The 25,153-nt window shown below is 38.5% G+C and overlaps 1 protein-coding gene across 1 annotated transcript; it reads right to left on the bottom strand.

Annotated features, from left to right (window-relative positions):
- Positions 1 to 14,505: 14,505 nt before the first annotated feature.
- On the bottom strand, positions 14,506 to 24,698 carry AREG (amphiregulin). The gene is made up of 6 exons (XM_047799395.1): positions 24,418 to 24,698; positions 23,043 to 23,273; positions 20,251 to 20,452; positions 19,378 to 19,533; positions 16,765 to 16,876; positions 14,506 to 14,767 (listed from the first exon to the last, which is right to left on the bottom strand). Exons 1-5 carry the CDS (start codon positions 24,476 to 24,478, stop codon positions 16,783 to 16,785), a joined length of 744 nt encoding a protein of 247 aa, XP_047655351.1. The 5' UTR covers positions 24,479 to 24,698; the 3' UTR covers positions 14,506 to 14,767; positions 16,765 to 16,782.
- Between the last annotated feature and the right edge of the window lie 455 nt (positions 24,699 to 25,153).

Genomic DNA, 25,153 nt, shown 5'->3' with positions numbered 1-25,153 from the left:
TTCAATACTATCTCATATTGTAATTTTTTTCCATGCCATTTCCCAATATCTTCAGTAAGTTTCAACCTATGTATTGCTGTGCCTAATCCAACATAGCAAGACATAGTAGTAGGATGTGTGTTTTGTGTAAGATACCGCTCTCAGTTGGATACTTTCAAACAATATTTTATTTCCTTTTACTTTATGCTCTTTTTATTCACTTTTTGACATTTTAAAAAAATTTATTTGAGTATAGTTGACTTGTGTTAGTTTCCATTGGACAGCAAAGTGAATCAGTTTATACACACACACACACACACACACCCTTTCTTTTTCAGATCCTTTTCCCATGTAGGTTATTGCGTAGATTTCCCTGTGTTATACAGCAGAACCTTGTTAGTTATCCGTTCTATACATAGTATTGTGTATACTTTAACCCCGATATCCTAATTTATCCTTGCCCCCTAACGTTCCCCCTTTGGTAATGTAAGTTTGGTTTTGAAAACTTTGAGTCTATTTCTGTTTTGTGAATAAGTTTTTTTATATCATTTTTATTAGATTCCACATGTTAGTGATCTCATATGATATATTTCTTTGTCTGACTTACTTCATGTAGTATGATCATCTCTAGGTTGATCCACTGTGGGTGCAAATGGCATTATTTCATTCTTTTTTACAGCCAAGTAATAGTCCATTGTATATATGTACCACATCTTCTTTATCCATTCCTCTGTCTATGAACATTTAGTTTGCTTCATGTCTTGGCTATTGTAAATACTGCTGCAACGAACACTGGGGTGCATATATCTTTTCTTTTCTTTTTCATTTTTTGAAGTTTTATTAATGTATAGTTGATTTATAATGTTGTGATAATTTCTGCTGTGGGCAACAAAGTAATTCAGTTATAGGTGCACATACATTCATTCTCTTTCAGCTTCTTTTCCCACATAAATTATCACAGAATACTGGGTATACTGTTTTTAATTAAATGCGAATTGTTGATTCCAATTTCATTTCTGAGTAGGCTTGGGGAAATTTCTAAGCCTTTCTGATCTCATTTTCCTCAGCTTACTATCATAATAGTATTTATTTTATAGATTAAGTGCAGAGATGAAATAAGCCTGTTCACATAAATGTTTAGACACCACCTGGCTAATAGAGGAGATTAAAACCTGTTTATTATTTTCAGTCTGTTAAATTGGGCTTTGAGAAACCAGTCTGCAGCTTAACTGCAGAGGCTAAAAGAAGGATCCCTATTGTCTCTTTGCTGACATCTTCCCTCAACCCATCCTTACAACATCGTGTGTGGTGCCTGAAAGAAGTGGAGCCTTATTTGCTTTCTGCATTAAAAAAAGGAAGAATTGTTGTCACTAGGTGAACACTACTAAGGGTTAGAAGATATTATTTGAATCAAAGTGTAGCTCTCTCATTACTAATCGCACAAAAGTGGGTCAGATTTGAGGGAGGAATGGGGCTGGAACGAGTTCAGGAATGGGGCCAGGGAGCTCTTTTATTCCTTCAAACAGAAGAGGAAAAATTCTGTTCCCTCCTCTTCCTCACTGTACGTTACCACTTCAATCACTTGTCACTCTGAGTATTGGGTCAATGCGGAGCCAAGTAATCCTGGACATCAAGGAGTGACAGTAGGCAAAGTTTTTCTGTGAAAGTCTAAGTTCTGCAAATAGTCCTCAACATCCAGAATTTCACTGAACAAAAATGAGCAACAAACATGTTATTAAAGACACTCTGCATTGGAATATGTCAATAAGAACATGCACATATGAGTCCCCAAACATAGCTAATTGTCATTTTGTTCAGCACTGTGTGGTACTGTAATCATTAATATGCTAACTGCTTCTGTCCTTCCAAGTGATACATTTATCTATACCTCACCAAGTAAAATATCTACCTGGATGAAGAGGTAAGCTGATGTGGACAGCAATGTATAACATCACACACTGTCTCTGGGCTTTGATGCAGCTGGCTAGCCACTGTCTTGAAGATAGCAGTTCCTTCCTATGCTGCTGTATTTCCTTGCTCCCACCTCTGTAACAGCAGTGCTTCTCAAATACATGTGAGTGGGAGTTCCTGTTGTGGTGCAGTGGAAACTAACTTGACTAGTATCCATGAGGATGCAGGTTCTATCCCTGGCCTCTTTCAGTGGGTCAGGGATCTGGCATTGCTGTGAGCTGTGGTGTAGGTCACAGATGTGGCTCAGATCCCACATTGCTGTGCCTGTGGTGTAGGCTGGCAGCTACAGCTACGATTCGACTTGTAGCCTGGGAACTTTCATATGCTGCAGGTATGGCCCTAAAAAGCAAAAAAAAAAAAAAAAACAAAATAAAACAAACAAAAAACAAAAGCAAAAAAACAAACACAAAAAAACCACATGTGAGCACAACTTCCCCAGAGATCTTGTCAGAATCCACATGTGGATTCACTAGTTCTGTAATAGGGCCAAAATTCTATGGTCCTAACAATCTCTCAAGTGTCACATTTGAACCTTGAGGAGCATTACAATACGACAATTAGTTTATGGTTAGTTGCATGCAAGCCTTTCTCTCCTGCTCAACAAAGTGTCTGGCCCATAGCAGAGAAAAATAAATGTTTATTTTTACTTCTTAAGCTAAGGTTTGTGCCTTTGAGCCTCCACTTTATAGTTAGTTATCACTAGATTACTACTTTTTTGGTCACACCCACAGCATTTGGAAGTTCCCTGCCCAGGGATCAAATTCACACCACAGCGGTGACCCAAGCCCTGCAGTAACATCACCAGATCCTTAACCCACTGTGCCACAAGGGCATTCCACTAGGTTACTGCCTTTAAATTAAATTTTGGTAGAAAAGTGTTAACAGCCTGTTAACACCTTCTTTGTACTCAGCGTTTTTCTTCTTAAGGTTTAAAAAATGTTCTTCATTATATACTGTATTTTCTTAGAATACTGAAAAGGCAGTGGGGAGGACTTCTGGAGAGTCTTATTTGTATCCGCTTCTGTAACATCTATCACCGTGCCCTGGGCTCATAATCTCTCCACTGAAAGCCTAAACGCAGAGAGTTCCCATTGTGTCTCAGCAGGTTACAAACCCGGCTAGTATCCATGAGGATGTTTGTTCGATCCCTGGCCTTGCTCAGTGGGTTAAGGATCTGGCTGTGCTGTGAGCTGTGGTATAGGTCAGGCGCAGCTTGCATCCCATGTTGCTGTGGCTGTGGCTGTGGCTGTGGCTGTGGCTGGCAGCTGCAGCTCTGATTTGACCACTAGCCTGGAAACTTCTATATGTCACAAGTGTGGCCCTAAAAAAGAAAAAAAAAAAGTAATTCAGCAGCAGCTATTTTATAGAGAAAAGGAAAAAAATTAACATTCACTGAACTCATGGGTCAGGTCCAGCTACACACATTTGATCATTTTTTTCTTCCCAGTTAATCCCATAACAACTTCATGAAGTAGATACTTTACCATTTTACAATGTTCCCATTTTTTAGCTGTGGACAAAGTAGTGTATCTTGTCCACAGTCACATGAGCTAGTAAGGACAATTCAAACCTGTTCAGCCAGACCATTGGCTTGGGGTTTCAGCAAGTTCATTACTATTTATTGAGTATCCATTCTGTGCATGGAATTTACTCACAACCATCTTGGACGGTAACAATTATTTCTTCTTTTTGCAAATGGGGAAGGCTACTGGAGTGAACCAGGACACTTAGCTGGAAAGGGGTCAGATTTGAGATGATAATTTAAATCCATCTGACAATTAAACTGTCATGACTTTTTGGGAGAAACCGTCTACTTAAAAACCTGGTCCATACTCTTCCATGGTTATCCCAAGGAAAATCATGAGAAAATTTGAGGAAAACTGAAGACGAGACACAATGAACCTATAAAAGTCATTGGACCAGAAGTCATTTCTATGGACAAGTTTCGTTCAAGTTGGTCAGATTTTTCTCTTCAACCACCTTTCCTTCCTAATGGATCTCTTTCTTCCTATTTCTCCCTCTCCTACCTTCCCCCTCTTTCTACCTTTATGCTAGTTGTTAGTTCCGTCATCTTGGTCAAGTCCCATAGTCTTGCTTTCATTTTTTTTGTTGGCTCCTCAAGCCTTGAAACTAGCAGTCAGAGGCCTTGGGTGTGACTCCACGCCACAGGCAATCTCTGCCTTTAAATAGGAAGCTTTCCCCAGGGACTGCCGTTCTACCCTGAAGAGCTTTTGTTGTGTTTGGAAAGATAATCTAGCTCATCAGCTGGGCCCTCCCAGACAGAACAAGTTCAAACAGTTCCTGTCCCTGAAATGTCTTGCTAGGTCTCTGGGCTTTCTCCTCTCACCTGTCTCCTACCGCTCTTCCTCCCAGTGGACGTGTGTTGATTGTCATAAAGATTCTCCAAGAGAACACAACTGGATGAACTCCCGAAAGAAGTTCTCTTGGGGCAGCATTCCTTGGAAAAGGTGACTAATTTTTTTCTGAGAAGAAGAGTGATTTACAACAAAGATGGTTTTAATTCATTATTAAAATTTCCTTGTACAAGTATTCTCTACTTTTTCTCTAAAGGCAGCACATAATGAGTTGGAAGGAGCCAACATTAAACATGGACTTACATGTTCCATGGGAAGGGTTTTGTTCCCAGAAATTGAAAATACATCTCAAAATTCATAATTATACCTCTTTTTTCAAATAGTTTTGATGGTACTTATTAATTTTATTCTTTGTTTTCCCAAATAGAGTCAACATACTGGTTTATCACAGTAAGTTTTTGACCAGTGTTAAAAATTGGTCAACTTGGCAGCCTGATAATATATATCTTTGACTTTGTTATATTAAGTTATTGGCACTTCAATTTTTTTACTTTTCATTCATTTTATGAGATAATGATATAAAAGCACAATGGTATTAGTGATTTTTAATCTTTTTAAACTCTTGCAGAAGAGTTTATTCAAATAAGGGCCTCCTTTGTAGGCCATTTAACGAGCAAATGGAAGAAAAGATTCCTGATCAAAATGAGATGAGAGCAGAGGACATAGAACTTTATGGAATTGCCCCCAGAAGATAATTCTGAGGTACTTCCCACTTTTATGTTTCAATACAATGACAATAAAATGTTTAAATAATGGCACAAATAAAAGTCATCATACTAACAACAGGGACCATAAACTGTAAACTGAATTCTTGGATGACAGGAAGTCTACCACACCATGACTTGAAATGTGTGTAAACTGATTCATAAATGTTCAAATAAGATTTATTAAAAATCTAGTTTAAAGATGTAAGTTTATAAGGCATGAAAGAAGAGGTTGAAAATGAAATGTGTGGAATTCAGGACTGCCTTTATAAAATGGACAATTAAAGTCCTTTACTGCTTTTGTATAATCTTATTCTCTATCCAAGCATCTGGCAGATAGTAGTTAACCTGGACATGCTTCTTAAAGTGAGTTGAATAAAATTACTTTTATGCATTTTTACAGGGTTGATGTGTAATTTAGTCTTCCAACATTGTATTGATGGAGCTGGGATATATCTATTGCCACTTTACTTGAAGTGAAACTAGAAAACAAGCAAATGGAGACTAATTTTTCCAGTCTTTGGTAGGATAGCAAATGAACAGCCACACCAGTCACATCGTTGCATCATGCTTCCATCCATAGCGTAGTCCCACTATGCTTCAAGGGAAGCCTGAAAACTTAAAGTAACAGCAAAGAAAAAAAAAAAAAGAACATGGTGTTTCATGGTCTGGTAGAAATATATATTATTTAGATCAGACCCTTCTTATTAGCTTTGAGTAGGGTCAAACAAGTCTTTGAGGTATGTAAGTAAAACTCTTTGGAAGAAAGTGCCATCTAGAACAAGAGTTTGAGGGAGCCACACTGTATATTGAAATGATCTAATGATCATAATCACACATGCCTATCTGTGCATACTTGTACCTTATTATTCAGGCTAACCGGAAATGTGATGTATGTCACTCACAATTTACCTTCTGTTGAGCCCCATGGAAGTAAATTCTGTAGGCTTGAAAATATAACTTTTGCACTAACCAGGCTGAAGACTGCTAATGTCTGTCCCCTAACCCTTTCAATATTGTGCCTAAGACAGCTGGGCACAGTACTTACAAGAGCAAGACTGGAGCCTGACTCCTGCATCCCATTCCTAAACCCTTTATTTGCACGGCCTTGAGCAAGTTACTAAAACTCTGCCTTGGTATCCTAACCTGTGATATGGGCAGTTAATATTTAATAGGGTTGTTGTGAAGAATAAATTAATTTATACATATAAAGTGCTTAAACCTCATTTGACACATTAAAGTTAATTGTCACATGAGAAAGAATTGGAATTTGTCCAGTCAGAGAGTCCTTCAAACCTTATTCTCCTATCCATACAATTTTATAGCATATGTCGCAAATCTTCTTCAGAAAGTTTTATCCCTACTGTATCCATTCATCTCACTTTCAAAATTATCCACAACATGTCCAAGGACTGGCAAAATGATAGGATACTCTACAGCATTAACAATTAGATTATAGGAGTTCTCTTGTGGTACAAGGGGTTAAGGATGTGGTGTTGTCATTTCAATGGCTCAGGTTGCTGCTGTGGTGTGGGTTCCATCCCTGGCCCAGGAATTCTATATGCTGCAGGAGCAGAAAAAAAAAGTTATATCATAAAATAATATTTAATGATATGGGAGAGACATTAATAATATATTTTAAATGAAATAAAATTTTAAGGCAATATGAAAAGTATGATTTTTTTCTTAAATAACATCTATTTATAAAGTATTTGAAGGCTGCTACTTAACATTGGAGGAGACCATAATTGTCACTTCCCATCCTCTCCATACTACACAGATTTCCCTACAGCTACCTATTTCCTCCTGCCATGAGTTTCAGATATATTCTTGGCTTAAATGTTTTCATTGACTGAGAATTCAGAAATTCAGGGGCAGCAATGTCTACTGTTAGATAGTACTCAGGTATTTCTTACTTGCATCAAATAAAATCAACCTTAAAGAATCAAAACAACAGAAACATTTAAGTTTTCTCCACAGTAACAGGGTAATATATTTTTGAACGAATAAGATTTAACACTCAACTATAAGAGATTTTATCCCTCATCCCTGTTCTTGCTCCTCCAGCCTAAGCCTTTCATGTTTTTCCCTGTTTCTTATCTCTCTCCATGGCCAGTGCCACGATCCTAGTTCAGTCTACCTTTTTATCCCTTATCTGACCCATTGGAAGACTTGAGTCACCTCAACAGCTGATCTGCTTGCTCTCTGTCCATCTCTAGTTCATTCTCCACATAGCAACATAGTATGTTCATCAGACCATGAGTGTTTCCACTGCATCCTTCCCTCACTGTTAGACAGTCATTCTGAGGTTTTATGAGACCTTTTGTATTTAATTAACTTAAGGGTTAATTGATATAAGTAATCTCTGACATTTGTATTTAACATAAGGAATGTGAATTGTTTTGTTTATATCATTTATTTCAGCACCACCTTTTAAAAATTTTACATTAAAAAAAAAAATCTATCCATACTACTATGAGTGTACCTCATTTGTTTCTAATGGCTGCATTAAATTTCTCAGGGTACACCCACCCTGTTTGATGTTTGCATTACCAAGTAGTAGACACCTAGACTGCGTTCTCCACTATCATACACAACAGTGAACATCCTCATATAAGTCCTTTCGTGGTCCTACATGTTTCAGAAATATGTTCACTTTGGGTAACAGGGTCTATTCATTTTTAATTTGATTATGTTACTACCATGATGGCAGTTCTAGGCTAACCTACAACCAGTAATGTTTAAGGGTCCCTCGCCCATAAGCTTCCACCAGCATTATCTATCTTTCTATTTTTGCAACTCTGATGGCCATAAGGTGATAGCCTATTGGATTTTTGATTTGTATTTCTGTCATTTCCAAGAAATTTGAGTATTTCTTTACATGCAGGGCTGTAATGTACAGAAGTGTGCAATGTAGATTGTCGAACCAAGAATGTGAAAGGGAACAACAGCAACAACAAAAAGGATGTGAGCAGGCACTGAGCTCCAGCCCATGCTCTGTGTGTTCTGGCATGGGCCTATAACTATCTGGCGGAGGGCTGACTTTGCTAATTCTTACTAAAGCAACATCTGGGCAAACACTAGTCCAAATAACATGGTTGTTAGTCACTTAAGTTTAAAATGCTAGGAATTCTTTGCTCATCTCTTTTCCTCCATTTAAATTGAAAGTCCTGTGTTGTCTTGTTGAGTTTTAGTCATTCCTTGCACATTATAATCCCTTTTTGGCTTCAGACATCACACATACCTTCTCCATCCTGTCAACTGTCAAATATGTCCAGGGCAATCTTCTTTTAACCAAACTTCCTAATTTTGACGTAATCCCCAAATAGTCAAATCCAAAATTTTTCTCTTCATGTTTTTTACTTATGAGATTTTGCTTAAAATCTACACCACAGCCACAGCAATGCTGGATCTGAGCTGCGTCTGCAACCTACACCACAGCTCAGGGCAATGCCGAATCCTTAACCTGCTGAGCGAGGCCACGGATCGAACCTGCATCCTCATGGGTGCTAATAGGGCTGTCAACTGCTGAGCCAGGATGGGAACTTCCCCAGATAATCTTTAAATTCAACAAAATCTAATGAAAGTTCCAGCTGGGTATTTGTGAAACTTTATATATCACGTCCTAAAATTTGCATGGGAAAATAAGTCCATGAAAATCTACCATTTTGAAAAAAAGAAAAATGGAGCTGTGCATATAAAGACATATACAAAGTAAAGGAGTGAAACTGTGGCTCTAGAATAAGTATGCACAAATACACCAATAGAACCAGAGAGATCTCAGAGATAATTTATCATATGATAAAAGATAGCACTATAAGTTAATAGGGAAAAAAATGACTGTTTAGCAAATACTGAGATGGGAGGGGGGAGTGTCTCAGAACATGGGGAACAATAAAATCAGAAGATTACCTTACCTCATAGTCGCAGACATAGCCAGGATCTGGCGAGTTTGTGGCATAGGCCAACAGCTACAGTCTGACTCTTTGGAAAGAAAAGGAACCTATTCACGGTCTAAAATCTAAAAGAAAGAAATGTCTATCCATAACAGTTTTCTTTTTCTTTTAACAGGTGTCCAAATTTTTCTTAAATGAAGTCTTATATATTCATTGTTAATATACACACATACGTCTTATAGTTTGATAGCAAATGTGAACGCTATTTGACCTTTTAAGATTGAGCTTATTTGTCAGTGAAAAATACTATTAATTTTGGAATTTTATATTGTATCTGGGAATTGCATGAAATTATAAATTCTTTTTTTTTTTTTTTGGTCTTTTTGCCTTTTCTAGGACTGCACCCGTGGCATGTGGAGGTTCCCAGGCCTGGGGTCCAGTCAGAGCCATAGCTGCCAACCCTACATCAGAGCCACAGCAACGCGGGATCCGAGCTGCGTCTGCAACTTACACCACAGCTCACGGCAACACCGGATCCCCAACCCACTAAGCAAGGCCAGGGATCAAACTCACTACCTCATGGTTCCTAGTCGGATTTGTTAACCACTGAGCCACAATGGGAACTCCAAAATTATAAATTCTAATAGTTGGCATACTGGTTATATTGGCATATTCTAGGTAGATTATCATATTACCTACATCAATAACACATTTCTTTATTACAAATTCTCATGTCTCTTATGTTTGCTTCTTTTCTTTCAACTTTAGTAAGAATTTTTGTACTATGTTAAATAATAGTGATAATGGGCATCCTTAGTCCATCTTGATCTTAAAGAAAAAGCATCTATAAATTTGCTACTGATTATAAATTCTGCTGTACATTCTAGTGTATTACTTTTATCAAGTTCAAGAAGTGTCCTAATCCTAGTTTTTTCATCATTTTAAATTACAAGCAAATTTTTCACTTAAAGGCCTTCTCTGCCTTTAATAAGAAAATGTTTTTAGACTATTTCATAAGAAAGAAATTTTATTTTTTTTGCTCTATTTTATATAACAATGATGCCTTTTCTTATGTTAAACTTTCCTTGTATTCCTGGTAAAACTCTACTTTCATGATGTAATTTTTAAAATGTTCTTGTGGGAGTTCCCATTGTGGCACAGCAGAAACAAATCTGACTAGTATCCATGAGGATGCAGGTTCAATCCCTGGCCTCACTCAGTGGGTTTGGGGATCCAGCGTTGCTGTGAGCTGTGGTGTAGGTCACAGGGGCAGCTCTGATCTGGCTTTGCTGTGGCTAGGTGTAGGCTGGCAGCTGTAGCTCTGATTCCACCCCAGGCCTGGGAGCCTCCATATGCCATGGGCATGGCCCCAAAAAGCAAAAAAATAAAAAAAAGAATGTACTTGTGAATTTTCACATTAATGTTTTTAAGTTAAATGTGCCAAAGGTTTTTTTTTTTTCTTATCATGTCCTTGTACAGATGGACACTAGCATCATACAATAAAAGTGACCTAGTCATTCATAGTATACATTCATTTTCTCGTATCATTCTTCATCACTCTTTATATTTTGAAAAACTAAAAAGCCAGTTAGGTTGGGTTTCTTTCTGGGTCTGTGGGGATATGAACTCTGATCACTCCATTTTTTACTACTTATTGGTTTAAGTTTTTTATTTTTTTTTCCCATTAGCATTTTTTTGTCTTTTTATAGACATTTATCCATTGCATTTTGGGTTTTTATGTATCAGTGCCATCTTGCAACAGTGAGGATAGAACATTAGCAAGAAGGAAAAGACGGACATATTTGATAGTTATTGCACCATTAAATTAAGTAAATTTAGAATAACCCACCTCTATATAACACTTACTAGAGATAATAACATCTCTTTAAGCCACTGACATGTACTTGTGGATATGGATCCTAATATGATCCTTTTTTTCTTAATTTAAAAATCTTCTGCTCCTACAGTTATTTCTCCTTTTTTGCTTTACCTGTCATTTATTTGTTTTTTTTTTTATTTATTTTTTATTGGTATTCTCTATTTTACCTTTCCAAAGAATAGCATTTGGCTTGTTTTTCAACAGTTTTTTTTTTATCATTTCTTCCTTTACTTAAATAGCTTTATTCTTATCTTCTTTAGGTTTCTTCTATCGATCTTTTTTCTAAATTTTGAGTTTGATGCTTAGCATACGTTTTTTTCCCTTTTGACTTTCTTATCCTTTCATAAACACATTTAAATCTACAACTGTCTACTGTTAGTGTGCTGTGCCTCACAAATTTTGACAAAGAAAACATTTTCATTCAGTTCTAAGTATTTTGTAATTTTAAGATAAATTTTATCTCAGGAGATCTTATGTTAGTGTCCAGACATATAACAGATTTTTTTTTATCCTTTAAACATTTTTCTAATTGTGTTGCATTGTGACCTAAGCTGCCAACCACCTCACCACCAGCGGACACACACATATACACCCAGAGCCATTTATAGCACACTTGGTCTCCACAGAGAGAAGTGGAAAGTTGAATCGTACTCGCCAAAGCATCATTATGCTCATAGTACTCAATAAATATTTATTAAACTAATGATTAAATGACCATTATATGTAATTTGAGAGATTGGAATTTAAGGTGATAGGCAGTATATTTTCTTTGATAATATCTGTGTCTACTCTAACAGAGAGGCCATGACACAAGTTGATTTTAGAGGCTTTTGTAATTAGCAGAATTTGGAGTGAGTTTTACGTAGAATAAGAAGGACCAGTTTGGGATATTAGTATTTGTGGGGGTCTAAGTGATCTAGTTTATAATTTTTTCAAGAAGAGTGCTTTCTAAGAAAAGCAATGTATTTGTAAAATGAACACAGAAACATTAAAATAAATAAATTAATTAAAAAGGTAAGGAACTCCTTTTAAAATGATGAATACACTTGCACAAGGTTATTACTAAGACATTATGTTGATCTCTAAGCCACAGAAGAAAATTAATATCATTTGAGTCATATGTCATAAAGGTCAAATCCACCTAACAAAGTGAACTCTTAATTAGAGAGGATAACTATGTTGACAATATCTAAATCTTCTATTTAGCCATTTCTTTCTGTTGCTAACTTTATAGATGCTTCTCCTCTACTACTTCTGGGATGCTGCTTTTCAGTAACCTGGGGTTACCTGGTACATAGCTGGAGTTTAATCATTATCTGTAATTATTTAGTGGATGAATGAGAGAATAGCCAAGAAGTAAGAGTTACATCGTTCAGTCATAAGCTGGACACTTTAGTAGATGCTTGTTATGTCCCACCCATACACCCAAGGTTGTTTCTGTTTCTAAGCACATTGGCCCTACTTACAGTCTACATGTACTTCATTTCCTGTGGACCCTTTCTGGCTACCAGCTTTTTCATTTTACCTACAGATAAGGCAGGCTAGAAGTTCCAGGGAATTTATCTCCCCCACCCCAGGAAGAGCTCTTAGTCAATTATTGGAAATTCTATGAATAAAATTGGTGGATAAATAAATATTCCAGCCAATCTTTCTACCTTTGGTTTGAGCTCACATCCCTTCACCAGGTGGTTGCCTGATGACCCATTTGGAATACAAATAAGATCAAGTTTCTACAGAACTCTGATCAGCTTGCTTGAATGGGTCCCCACTTAACTTAGTTAAATCAGATGTCTCTGTGACCCTGCCCTTACCACTCCAGCTTCATTTACAGCTCTGTGGACTTTACCCTTTCTGTTTCAGAACTGCTGAACTCTGTGATGTATTTTACTCTTAAGGTCATACTCTCTGATGACTTTGTGATTTATGCCTCTAATGATCTTTGCTACATAACTCCTACTACTCATTCTTCAGGGATAATCTCAGGTGGCATCTCTCCAGGGATACCCCCACCCCGACTCAGTCAGTCTGGGCAGGGTGAGAGCACCCCCAAATCCTATGGATCCCTGGGACACATCCCATCCAGTTATTTCCTGCACTGCATTGACAAGACATACTCTCTCCCACTAACTAGGTGGGAAGTGTCCCAAAGTCAGAGATTTTCTGTCCTATGCCCCTAGCACTATTTGAGTCATCAACCATAAATATTGAATAAATGAAGTTGAGGACAAAGTTTACTATAGATGGGAATCAGAGGTTCTTGACACTGGCTGCAAATAAGAAATATCTAGGAATCTTTTATTTATTTATTTTTCTTGTTACAGCTGCATCTACAGCAAATGGACATTCCCAGGCCAGGGGTCCAATTGTAGCTGCATCTGCCACCCATGCATGCTATAGCTTGCGGCAATGCCAGATCCTTAACCCACTGAGCCAGGTCAGGGATCGAACCCACATCCTCAAAGAGGCAATGTTCGGTCCTTAACCCACTGAGGAACTCCTCAGAATCTTTTAAAAATAAGGATACTAATGATTCACACAAGTCTATTTAAATCGGAAGCTGTGGGAGGAGGGCCTGGACATTTTGACATGCAAAACTCAAGCGGTAACGTGTACGTGAGGCTAGGAACCAACCGATGATCACTGGGCAAGGTTTTGGTGAACAGTATGCTAGAGACAGATGGATGTGCTGATGCTGCAGGCACTTTTCAGTCAATACATCTATGAGATGGTTGCTGGAATTATGTTTATTATTGGTTAGTATTCTCAAAACACTCCCTGTACTTTATAAAGATTGTTTTGTTTTTCATGCAGGTAACTTAGTTGACCAGCCGGGAACAAGACTGTGTGTGAGTCATCCTGTGACATTAGGGTTCTTGAAAGAACACCCATGCTCCAAAACAAATGTATTTCTTTAAAATAATGTAAGAAGGAGTTCCCGTCGTGGCACAGGGGTTAACAAATCCGACTAGGAACCATGAGGTTGCGGGTTCAATTCCTGGCCTTGCTCAGTGGGTTAAGGATCCGGCACTGCCGTGAGCTGTGGTGTAGGTCGCAGACGTGGCTCGGATCCTTCGTTGCTGTGGCTCTGGCTGTGGCATAGGCCGGAGGCTACAGCTCCGATTAGACCCCTTGTTTGGGAACCTCCATGTGCCACGAGAACGGCCCTAGAAAAGGCAAAAAGACAAATAAATAAAATGAAATAATGTAAGAAAAGAGTAGCAAGTGGAGGTGAAAGAGAACTGGGTTTTAGACATTTATGTCATGATATCAGGGAAAGAAGTCTCAAATCTAAATACCAGTTTTTGAAAATGCCAGATTCAAACTTATTCTCGTCATCTTCTTGTTTATGGTGGTGATGATGATGGGCAGTATATTTTCTTTGATAATGTCTGAGTCTACTGTACAGAGAGGCCATGGCATGGGTTGATTTTAGAGGCTTTTGTTATTAACAGAACTTGGAGTAAGTTTTACGTAGAATAAGAAGGACCAGATTGGGATATTTGTGGGAGGTCTAAGTGATTCTAGTTTATAATTTTCCCCAGAAGAGTGCTTTCTAAGAAAAGCAATACATGTTTAAAATGAACCCAAAAACAGTTAAAAAAAAAAAAAGTTAAGGAACTCCTTTTAAAATGATCCTCTAAGTGTTAGGAGAAACATACCTTCAAGTCTCACAATCTCAAAACTAATATTCAAACTCTCAATCTGTTTGATTAAAAAAGTTTAATGAACTGTAAAATAAATACACTTCCATTAAATATTAAATAAATTATTTACAACTTGAAAAAATACTTTTTATCTCCGTGCATCTTTATGTACAGAAATAAGACTTAGCATTAAAAAAAGTGACAGTTGGAAGTTTAAAACCACCAGAACAAAAAGGTTCTGTCTTCTTATGATCCACTGCAAAGAGGAACCAACTCATCACTCATGGTTATGACTTGGCAGTGACCCCGATCTGCTACCCTGTTGAAAAATAAAATGAAGTGTTAGCCATAAGCTCCATTCTAATATAGCTATGAGAAAATGTCAAAATATAATCAGGAATCAGAATATCTGTCAAGTGTTTCTATGATATCTTGTGAAAAGTGCTAAGAGCTTTTCAGAGACAAACGATCACTTTGACTTGAATCCCTCTTTCACATACGCTTTGGTTATACATTGACTTAGGTAGAAGACTGTCTATGCCCAAACCTATGTCATCAAATTCTGCTTAATAAAACTGCAACAGCAGTCATGCACAACAGTTTTCCTAACCAAATCTATGCAGTGGACATCATCATAATAATAATAAAACAAAGATTAAGTGGCTCAGAGTATTTATGATACACAGTTAATTTAGGATAATTAGTAACAAGGGCATAATAATAGTAGCTACAAATTCATAAGCAGCCACCATGTGCCAACACAGCATATTCCTTTCCCTAAAGTCATTCTGGACCTCCTTGGAGAAATTTCAATTGCACTAAATAACCAAAAGTCTACCCTTATTCATGTTGGTGGTTTTCCCTTCAGACTATTAAGCCAATTCAGCAATAAATTTTGATGAATAAATGCTGAGTATAGCATTGGCATGGATAATTATCCATTTCATGAGTTATTGAACTAGTTCTGTAATAGGCTCAGAACATAAAGCCTGTACTTAACCAGTGCTAAATATAGTGGTCCTACAAGCATCTGAAATGTTAATTAAAAGTGGAAATACTGACTTAGTAGATTTAGGATTTGGCCCAGAAATACGCATATTTAACAAGCATCTCAAGTAATTCTTAAATTCACTGGAGGTAGAAAATAACAACTTAAGGATGTGCCATCTTTCCCAGATGTCTGAGGAATTGCAATTCCTTCCTCTGGCCAACTTTAAGTGAGTATTTAATCTATCTTGCCTCCCTCTTTCACTGGAAGTTTGCTTTATTAGCTATTCACTCTAGTTATCAAGAAAATATCCCTCTCCGTACCTTCTTGCCTCCTACCTACAACACGCCCAGCTCTCCCTCCCTAAGAAAAAATAAAGATCATGATATATTCTCTCATCAAGCTCTCTCCCAAATTAGTACCCCTGCTCCCTTCTTCTTTTCTTTATAAACCTGTTTCCACTTCCTCTCATTCGTAGTGCAAATTCTCTGACAGTGGCTCTCTACCGCAGGAGTTTAACCTATCATTTCAACCTTATCTTCCCCAACACTATTTGAAGTAGGCCATTTTTCTTTGTTTCTTTTTTTAGGGCCACACCCATGGCATATGGAGGTTCCCAGCCTAAGGGTCAAATTGGAGCTACAGCCGCACTAGCCTACATCACAGGCACAGCAATGCCAGATCCTAGCTGCGTCTGCAACCTACAAGCCAACACTGGATCCTTTAACCCACTGAGCAAGGCCAGGGATCGAGCCCGGATCCTCATGGGTACTAGTCAGATTTGCTACTGCTGAGCCACAGTGGGAACTCCCTGAAGTAGGCCATTTTTCAAAAGTTTCTAAAATAATTTAGCCCATCTCATGGTAGTGGTCTTTTTTTCCCTTTATAATTGCCTGTCCCGATCTCATCGCTTCTTTGAGGCGCAATACCAATGCCATCCTGTATACCTGTCCTCTTCTTCCCCCAAATTCATCCCGCTAGAGTCTTTCTCTCCTTCACTGGGAACTCCTTCTAGCCCACTGGTTCCTTTCTTAAGACCTATTTTACTTCCTCTAATGTTGTCGTTCCTTACACTTTTTTCTACTTACCAAACACTAAGTTCTTTGGCAGTGAAAATCTGTGTCTCCCTCATCTTTATATCCCTTATCATACTAAGGCATAGGCCATCCTCATTATTGAACTTCATCTCATGCTCAAAGAACAACACTTTAATGGAGCCAGTGTTCATGGTGTATAATTAAGAAAACTCGCTTTCTGATTTTTCTTCAAATAATAGTATATTTTTAAATCGTAAGATATTATTTAAAGATATATTTTAAAACTCAAACCTGTAATATTATCTTCAGTCATGCTATGGCATGTGCATTTGCATTTTCTTGTCGAAGTTTCTTCCGTTCTTCAGCTGCACCTTCATATTCCCTGAAGTATCGTTTTCGAAGGCTTCAAAGAACAAGATATTCTACTGTCATTAAAGTTCTATAGATCTATATATGGCCTGGGGTTTTCATGAATACAGGGAATTACTTTTTGTGAGTCTTTATAGGCCTTTACACACTTAAACCCCGGAGTTCCTGTTGTGGCGCAGTGATTAATGAATCCGACTAGGAACCATGAGGTTGCAGGTTCGATCCCTGGCCTTGCTCAGTGGGTTAAGGATCCTGTGTTGCTGTGAGCTGTGGTGTAGGTCACAGATGTGGCTTGGATCTGGTGTTGCTGTGGCTATGGTGCAGGCCAGCGGCTACAGCTCTGATTCGACCCCTAGCCTGGGAACCTCCATATGCCTCGGGTGCGGCCATTAAATGACAAAAGACAAAAACAAAACAAAACAAAAAAACCCTAAACCCAGCTAAAAGGTACCACAATTTTTTTTTAAGGGGATCTTTATGTTGACATTATATAAACATATTTTCGGGAGTTCCCGTTGTGGTGCAGCAGGTTACAAACATGACTAGTATCCATGAAGATATGGGTTGGATTCTTAGCCTTGATCAGTGGGTTAAGGATCCAGTGTTGCCATGAGCTGTGTTATAGTCTGCAGATGGGGCATGGATCTGGCGTTGCTGTGACTGTGGTGTAGGCCTGTGGCTGCAGCTCCAATTCAACGCCTAGCCTGGGAACCTCCATATTCGGCGGGTGCAGCCCTAAAAAGCAACAAACAAACATATTTCCAAACTACTGAGATTTAAATAAATATGCCTTGAGATGCAAACTTTCAGAAGGCATGGAATACATCCATATTTTTTCCCCCAAACTTAGCACAATTACCATGCACAACCGGAGGAAGAAAATAGTACAGGTTTACCATAGAAGGGCTGTTGTCTTGCACAAACAAGTTTAAATGCTTGGATATTTTTTTAAACATGCTGACCAAGAAAAAAAAAAAAAGAGTTTCATTTATTTCTAAATACAATAAATGCTTCAAGTTGTATATATTGCTACTTGGTCAATGGTCCGAAAACTCAATGGTCTGAAATATCTTAGTGTTGTACACTAAACAATTCAATTTTTAGTAGATCTTTATCTACTAAATATTACCATTAAAATCTGAGGAACTCTTGTTGTGATGTTTGGGAAAAATTAGCTTCAATTTTGGAAAAAACAGTGGCTGTAACTTAGGTTAGGGTTTGCTGTGTGTTTCAAATACAGAGAGCATACAGAAGGAAAGGACAGCATGACAAAGTTTTTCCATACTCTTCCAAAGGATTATTGACTATTTCAACCTGAATTAATTACAAGTTTAACTAATTCTTTCAAAACATATTCCCTAGCTGGCCATTTATGCTTCTATCCTTCTATGTCAAATAGTAATGCATTGTCTGAGGGTACCTTTCCTGAACGCATTTGCATAACTGGCTTCAGGTACCAACAGAAAGACCGAAGTAATATCTAGAGCGCGCAAAACAAATTGAAGCCCCGCATCAAACTTTACGTGCATCATAAAAGTGTTTTGTGTGTCATTTTATCATTATCTGATCTGAGTTTCAAATAATAGTAAACAGTATCAGAAGATAACCCCTTGTTTCCTGAATGGCAGGAGTAGTAGATCATGTCCACCATCCAGTTGTTAAAGTAATTTACCAGGACCTAAAATTAGAATAATGAGTCTATTGCTTTTCCCAAACTCTAGTAGCACATGACTCATTATAGAGCTATTCACACCCTCCTCCAACTTCTTGAATTCACTGACTTTTGTTTGACAGACAATGCCATTCTACATGCCCACCAGTGTCTGTCTACTACCTAGAAGAGTCTAGTGGCAACAGCCATTGGTCATGCAGTGAAGTATGTGACCTGTTATGGGAACACAGGGCAGATGCTGCATGAATGGAACAGTAGTAGAATTGTCCCTGCTTCCTATGCCATGCCACATGGAGGAAATGGGTTGTTTTTAAGAACTGAGTTCCCATTTTATATTTGATAATAACAAAATAGGCACAAGCTGCTCTAAGCAAGTCAGTATCATGCTATAAAATTCCTAACTCAGATTTTTTCATTCTAACAGGAGCAGAAGGCATATATTTTTTGGCTCCAGGTTGGAAGCTCTTTGTGATTTCTTAGCACCAAAGCATGCCCTCTGACAACCTCCTGTGACCTAGTCCTAAAGTAGCTTCTGGGAGGCTTGCTTAAACTTATTATAGTCAGAGAAGATATACGAACACTCTGAGATTTGGAAATTGCCACGAGTAGACATATAACATGAAATAAAACCACCAATTTTTAAGTTCAAGGAAAGCCTTCATATATTAAGTTTCCATGGTGTCCAAATATACATATGACCATATTCTGTGATCTTTGTCAATGAAGTGTAAAGATATGACCAAAGACCATGTGCCACCAATAGACTAACTCATCTAAAATATACTACACTGTGATAGACAATACTGAAAAAAAATTAACCTGAAGTTATTTTATTGGGAATTTTTAAGAGACGCCATACTTACTAGATTGTAATAACAACAGCAATAGCTGTGAAGCTCATGGCAGAGACAAAAGCAGCAATGGCTGCTAAAGCAATTTTTGATAAATTGCTGTCGACCATGGTGTGAGTCTTCATGGACTTTTCCCCACATCGTTCACCAAAGTAATCCTGGTAACATCTGAAAACAGCATACATTTTGAAATTATTACCACTGAAAACATTCTGCATATTTTATGTTTACTTTCCAGATCACAAACGGCCATTAATTCTAACATTTTTTAAAAAGGCATGCCATATGTTTAAATTTCAAAATGATGAGACCTAGAATATATTTGAGTCAAGGATCTATTAGTATAAGAACAAGTTGAGATTAGCTTGGTATGATATGTCAAGAAGACACAAGTTTTCATTTTTTATGCCCCTAGGATGACCTACTAATGAGTTTAGTGAGTTGGTATCCAGTTAATACATTCCACTATCATTTAATGTGCTAGTAGCTTGTGGGGGGGGGGCCTAGAACATTATGCAAAAAGTACCTTTAGTTCCTTTTTAAAAAAGAGGTTTTGCAAAATATATGTTATAAAATGATCGTTTCCATCAGGGTTCAGCAAACTGCAGCCGATGGGGTCAAATCTTGCCATCTGTCAGGTCTTAGGCAGCATGCAGGCCACGTATGAATTTTATATTTTTAAATGGTTCTACTTTAATTGATTATATAAGTACACACATAATCTTGACCCATGAAGCCCAAAATATTTCCTATCTGGTTCTTTAAGAAAAAAGTCTGCCAACCCTTGGTTCATAACATTGAAAAAAAAAAAATGGCTTTCTGCAGCTAGGGGTTTCAGACACAGTGTTAGAAATATAGAGTTCTATATAATTTAGGGAAACTTACTTGCAGGTTACTGCTTCCAGGTGCTCTATATATTTGCAATCTCCGTGAATGCAGAAGTTTTGGAATTCTGCATCACATGGATTTTTCTTCTTTCTGTTTCTTCTATTTTTTCCACTTTTGCCTCCCTTTTTCTTTCTTTTGGGTTTATCTGAAGTATTTTCACTTTCTGTTCTGTTTCTCTTGGGTTTAACTACCTGTTCAACTAAAAAAAAAAAAAAAGAAAGATTTATTGACAAACATCTCTCTTCCTCTTGAATACCATTTTGGAGATATGAGATAAATCCTAGAAGTGAGAGTTCATGGAGATAAGTGTCATATTTGTCTTATTATTTAGCACAATTCATACAGCAAAACTGAACAAAGAGAATGTATCACGTGGCACTTAAAAATCTGAATTCCTTTGTTCTTTTATTAGCTTAGAAATGTATCTTGAATTTATTTGTACCAGTATTATTATTACTGATAACAGGAATAATAGAATAATTCTTTACTTGTCTAAGAAAAGCCATGAAGTATGTTAAATATTTTCCTGAATTTCTAATATATACCAAGTTCTCGGTAACGAGCATTAATTTAATTAACCCCAAATCACAGTTGAATGTAGTGTTATGATCCAAATGAAATAGGTGAGAAAAACAAAGTTGAGTGAAAACAAGTAACTTGCAATAGAACACATAGCTAGAAAGCGGCAGCGCTGGGATATTAAAACCTATTTTTCCCCTATAATACTATGTTTTCTCTTGGAAAAGGTCAGCGCCATTAGTTACAGTGGGGCCTGAGTATATTTGATGATTTTCTTGTACTGGTCATGTGCTCGCTATCATAATTGGGAATTAGTGTGTATGACTTGAAGTGGAGAAAACTGAGGATTAGACATTAGAGTTAATCGATTTTCTCCAACTCCCAGATGACAACAGATTACGATCAATACCTTTGGGGAGGGGAGCTCATGTCTGTGATCAATCTATTTGAAAAAATAGGGGTCCAGAAATATTTGTACTTGATGCTTCAGAGATTCATCTTAATTCTTCAGATCCACGGAAACCTTTGTTCAGTGTAACAGTTATGTGGGATATAGTTTATCCACATGCTAAATGTAGAAAGGCAGAGTTTCCATGTTAGAAACTGTACATTTTGTTATTCTAATTCTTGAGTGGGTTTATCTGAGCAAGTGGTTTAGCAGAGCCCAGTGAAAAGAGGGAAATATCATAATGTCTTAATACAATTAGCCATAATGGTCCTGCAGTACTCATGAATAGAAAACTCTGGAAACATAGGGAAGGGTATCAAAGATAGAATCCCATGATTAAGGAGACAACAAATAAATATTATGAATATTTTAGCATTATTAACAACATTAACAATAGTCAAATTAGGAGTAAGGTTTTTAAAAGGTGGCTATGCAATTTTTATACTGAAATTTTCCCCTGATGATAAAAAAGTACCACAAGTTAGAATAAGTCTTCTAACAGAAATATTTTACATCAATATTACAGCGCTTTATCAGATATATTACAAATTATAGAGACAAATACTTACTACGCTAAAGTGTTACAATAGACATTTAATCCCATTGGTTAATTTTCACTCTGTTTCACAATGCGTTGGAACGTTAAGCCCTAGCCATTTTCACTACCAACAATGTGTTTGGCCTTTTGAAATGTTAACAACTTGAAATAGCTTTAAGAGAACCATTTCTAAGTCTTGATGGTCTAATCTCCTCCCTTCCCAAAATAAGAATTATAGACAGACTCCTTCCTCACCTTATAGAAGAGCATAAGCTCCAAAGGCAGATAACATGGAGTATTCAGTAAAACTCTCTCCACCTGCCTCTTCCTCCAGTCACTGTCCCTATGGTATCACCCTCTCTCCCTTCAGCAGTTCTGGGAGCCAGAGAGAGGAGGAGGAGCCATGGAAACTAAGATCAGGAAAGAGAGGGCTGTAAGTCTTGCCTACGTAGTGGAGGCTCCTAGGATACTTAGATCTGATTTGCTGATGACCTGTTCTGCCCTCAAACTCCAAAGTAACATGAGGGTAACAAGACTGACCTCTTCCTTTGGTAACTTCCTTTTAAGCAAATGCTTTTTTAAAATGATCAGATAACAGCCAAAGAGAAGAAAACTATGGGTCACATTATTTAACTGACAAATGGGATTTGGGATTAAAGAGTGATTCTATCAGTACATAATCCACTCATACTTGTCCTTCTTTTATTATTTCCAGAAGGTGGTATGACTATTATTATTATTACCAATTTCGCAACACCTTATCCTTAAAGGCTAAGGTCCAATCGTTCCTTTCCCATTACTTCTGTTCCCTTATTTGTGCTAAAAATGCAGTTATTTGGGGGGAAACGGTGGAGGGGAGTGAATATAAAACTTGAGATACAACGTAGATAGGACTGGACCCTCATTCGAGGGTCACGTGGCAGGGTATGAAAGAGCATAGTATCTGGAATCAAACAGACTGGAGTCCTCATCCTGGCTCTGGAACACTGGGAAGAATGCTTAACCTTTCTGAGCTTCGGTTCTCACGTCTGTAAATGGATAACAACTCCCACTGCATAATGTTTTGCAAAGATTAGCCTTCCTAGACATAAAAAGTTTGTTAGAGCTGCAGACATATAGGATGTGGCCACGAATAGCTCTTTCCATCTCAGCTTAGCCAGTGGATCAGGAAAGAGAGGGCAAGAAAGCCACTAGGAGATCGGGGAGTGGCTTTTCTTTTGAAGCAGCTTGGCTTATACAAACACACATCTCACTGGCTACATTGTCACCTTACCCTCTACTCACCTCTGACTGAATCATCTACAATATAGCCAGATATGTGCGGTTCGTTATCGTACTCTTCGGCATAGTCATAGTCGCTACCAGAAGGCATTTCGCTAGCAGGGGGAGCCTCACTTCCCGAGGACATCTCACTTCTGGAGGTCACCTCAAATGCCTCAGCACCATGGTCCCCAGAAAACGGTTCTCCTTTCCCAGAGGAGGTGCCATTGACGTCCAGTCCAGCAGCATAATGGGCTATGGGAACAAGGGCAAAATGGAAGAGAAGATAAAGCAGAATGTCTTTTCTCCCCAGTTAGCAGAGCGCAGGAGCAGCGAGCAGGAGAAATGTTTATCTTTTGATAGCAAAGCAGTTATTGCACATGTGCTATTGTTTATGATTGAGTCACTTTATGAAAGCAACTTCACATTTTGCCAAGAAGCAAACTCAGCTGTTCCAATGACAGAGCTTCTTTCATTAAGGTTTTCATTTCCACAGAGAATGTACATTAATTCCCACATCAAAAAAAAAAAAAAAAAGAAAAGAAAGAAACAAAATACTGCAGAAGAGGTAAATCAAGTTGCTACACTTATTTAACAGGTAATATCTAAACATTGCCATGACTTCACATATGAAATGCATTTGTGTTTGTTAGGATGCTACCTGTCCTATTTTAATAAACAGGTTCTAGAAATAAATACCGGGTTTTCTTAACATATGCTCACGTTTAAGAAGACTATGTATAGGAAATATTAAAAAGTAATGAAAATAGAAATTGATTATAATTCTCCTTATTGCCACTGTTTATTACTGTTCTCACAAAGAGAAGAAACTAGAGATGAGGTTAAGATTTGGGGGCCAGAGTTTCAAGTCCCTGCTTTATCTTTTAGATCTAAACAAAACAGTGTCAAAGTGGTGCTTTTAACTTCTCTCTGGGACGATGCGAAACCCTCTAGAAAGGGAAAAAACAAAAGCACTTGACAGAGGAGATGGAGAATCGAGGCAGAAGGCTGCGCGTCTCTTTCCAGGATTTAACTACTCTAATCCAAAATCTGTGGAAATCACTTCACCTCTGGACGTCGGTTGGTTTCTTTATCTGTCAAGCGAAGGGTTGGCTCACAGGATCTCTAAGCAGGAGATCCTTCAGCTGGACTAAAGTAAAAGTACAAGGAGTTTCCGGCCCCCTCTTGATGGCCTGGAACATCTAAGACACACCTGCCCACTTTTCTCTTCCTCCCAGGGAGTAACGTACAGAGGGAGGGACCAAGGTCACCTCCCACCAGACAGAACCGGGGCCGCCGAATGGCGATTTTTTAGAGAATCAGCAGCAAAATTCAAGGAGCGACCGTTTTGCCCCGGCTGGAAGAAGTGCCCAGCAGCTCAGAGCCGGGAGGTCCTCACCTGAGCAGAGGATCAAGAGTGACAGCACCACGGGCGCCGGCGGCAGCAGCGGGGATCTCATTGGTCCCGCGGAGCTGTGGCGTCGCGGTCTCTGGGGCAACTCGGCCGGGAGCTGCGGGAGAGCGGGAGGAGGTGACTGGGGACCAGCGGGGCCGAGCAGCTGTGCTCAGAGGCCCGGCCGGGCTCGGGCGCTGGAGGCAGCGCCTGGAGCTCGCCTCGGGATTCCCTGGGCTCCGGCTCCCGCACAAGGTGTGCGAACATTCCGGAGGCGCGGCGCGCACCAGTGGCTTTATAGGCCGGGCGGGACCCGGGCATCGCCCGTGACGTCACGGTCGCCGCGGAGGGTGGAGGCGGGCGGCCGCCCCAGGACAGGTTACTACCCCAAAACCACAAACGGATGCCAGGCGCCCCACCTCCTCGGAGCGCAGAGAGCCGCTGGGAGGAAGTGAAAATGAAGACCCTTGCTGCCGGCTGGGAAAAAAAAAAAAAGACCAATTCTTATTTGAGAGCAAGGGTGGAGTTGCAAGCTAATATCTGACATTCAGAAATCCCAAATTTTCAAACTATCTGGAGAAAAAAAAAAAAAAAAACCTTCTGATTATGCTTTGGTTGATCTGAATATTACAACAGACAGGGATTAACTAGAAAATTTCATATTAAAATATAAAATTACGTAAAGCCCAAGAGTGACTTGACAAGGAAAGCCCCACCCCATGTCTTTAATGCGAATAATGAC

Source organism: Phacochoerus africanus, chromosome 10 (assembly GCF_016906955.1).
Source record: "Phacochoerus africanus isolate WHEZ1 chromosome 10, ROS_Pafr_v1, whole genome shotgun sequence".
NCBI classification, from domain to species: domain Eukaryota; kingdom Metazoa; phylum Chordata; class Mammalia; order Artiodactyla; family Suidae; genus Phacochoerus; species Phacochoerus africanus.
The sequence above is the reverse complement of the archived record's forward strand: the minus strand, read 5'-3'. Positions and strand labels throughout refer to the sequence as shown.

Excerpts from the sequence above, each read along its gene's own strand:
- AREG (XM_047799395.1), bottom strand. The coding sequence starts at position 24,478 with ATGAGATCCCCGCTGCTGCCGCCGGCGCCCGTGGTGCTGTCACTCTTG. Across the intron at positions 23,274-24,417 it reads ACTCTTGATCCTCTGCTCAG|CCCATTATGCTGCTGGACTG; the intron begins GTGAGGACCTCC and ends TTGTTCCCATAG. Across the intron at positions 16,877-19,377 it reads GCTGTTGTTATTACAATCTA|CCTTCGAAAACGATACTTCA; the intron begins GTAAGTATGGCG and ends TGTTCTTTGAAG.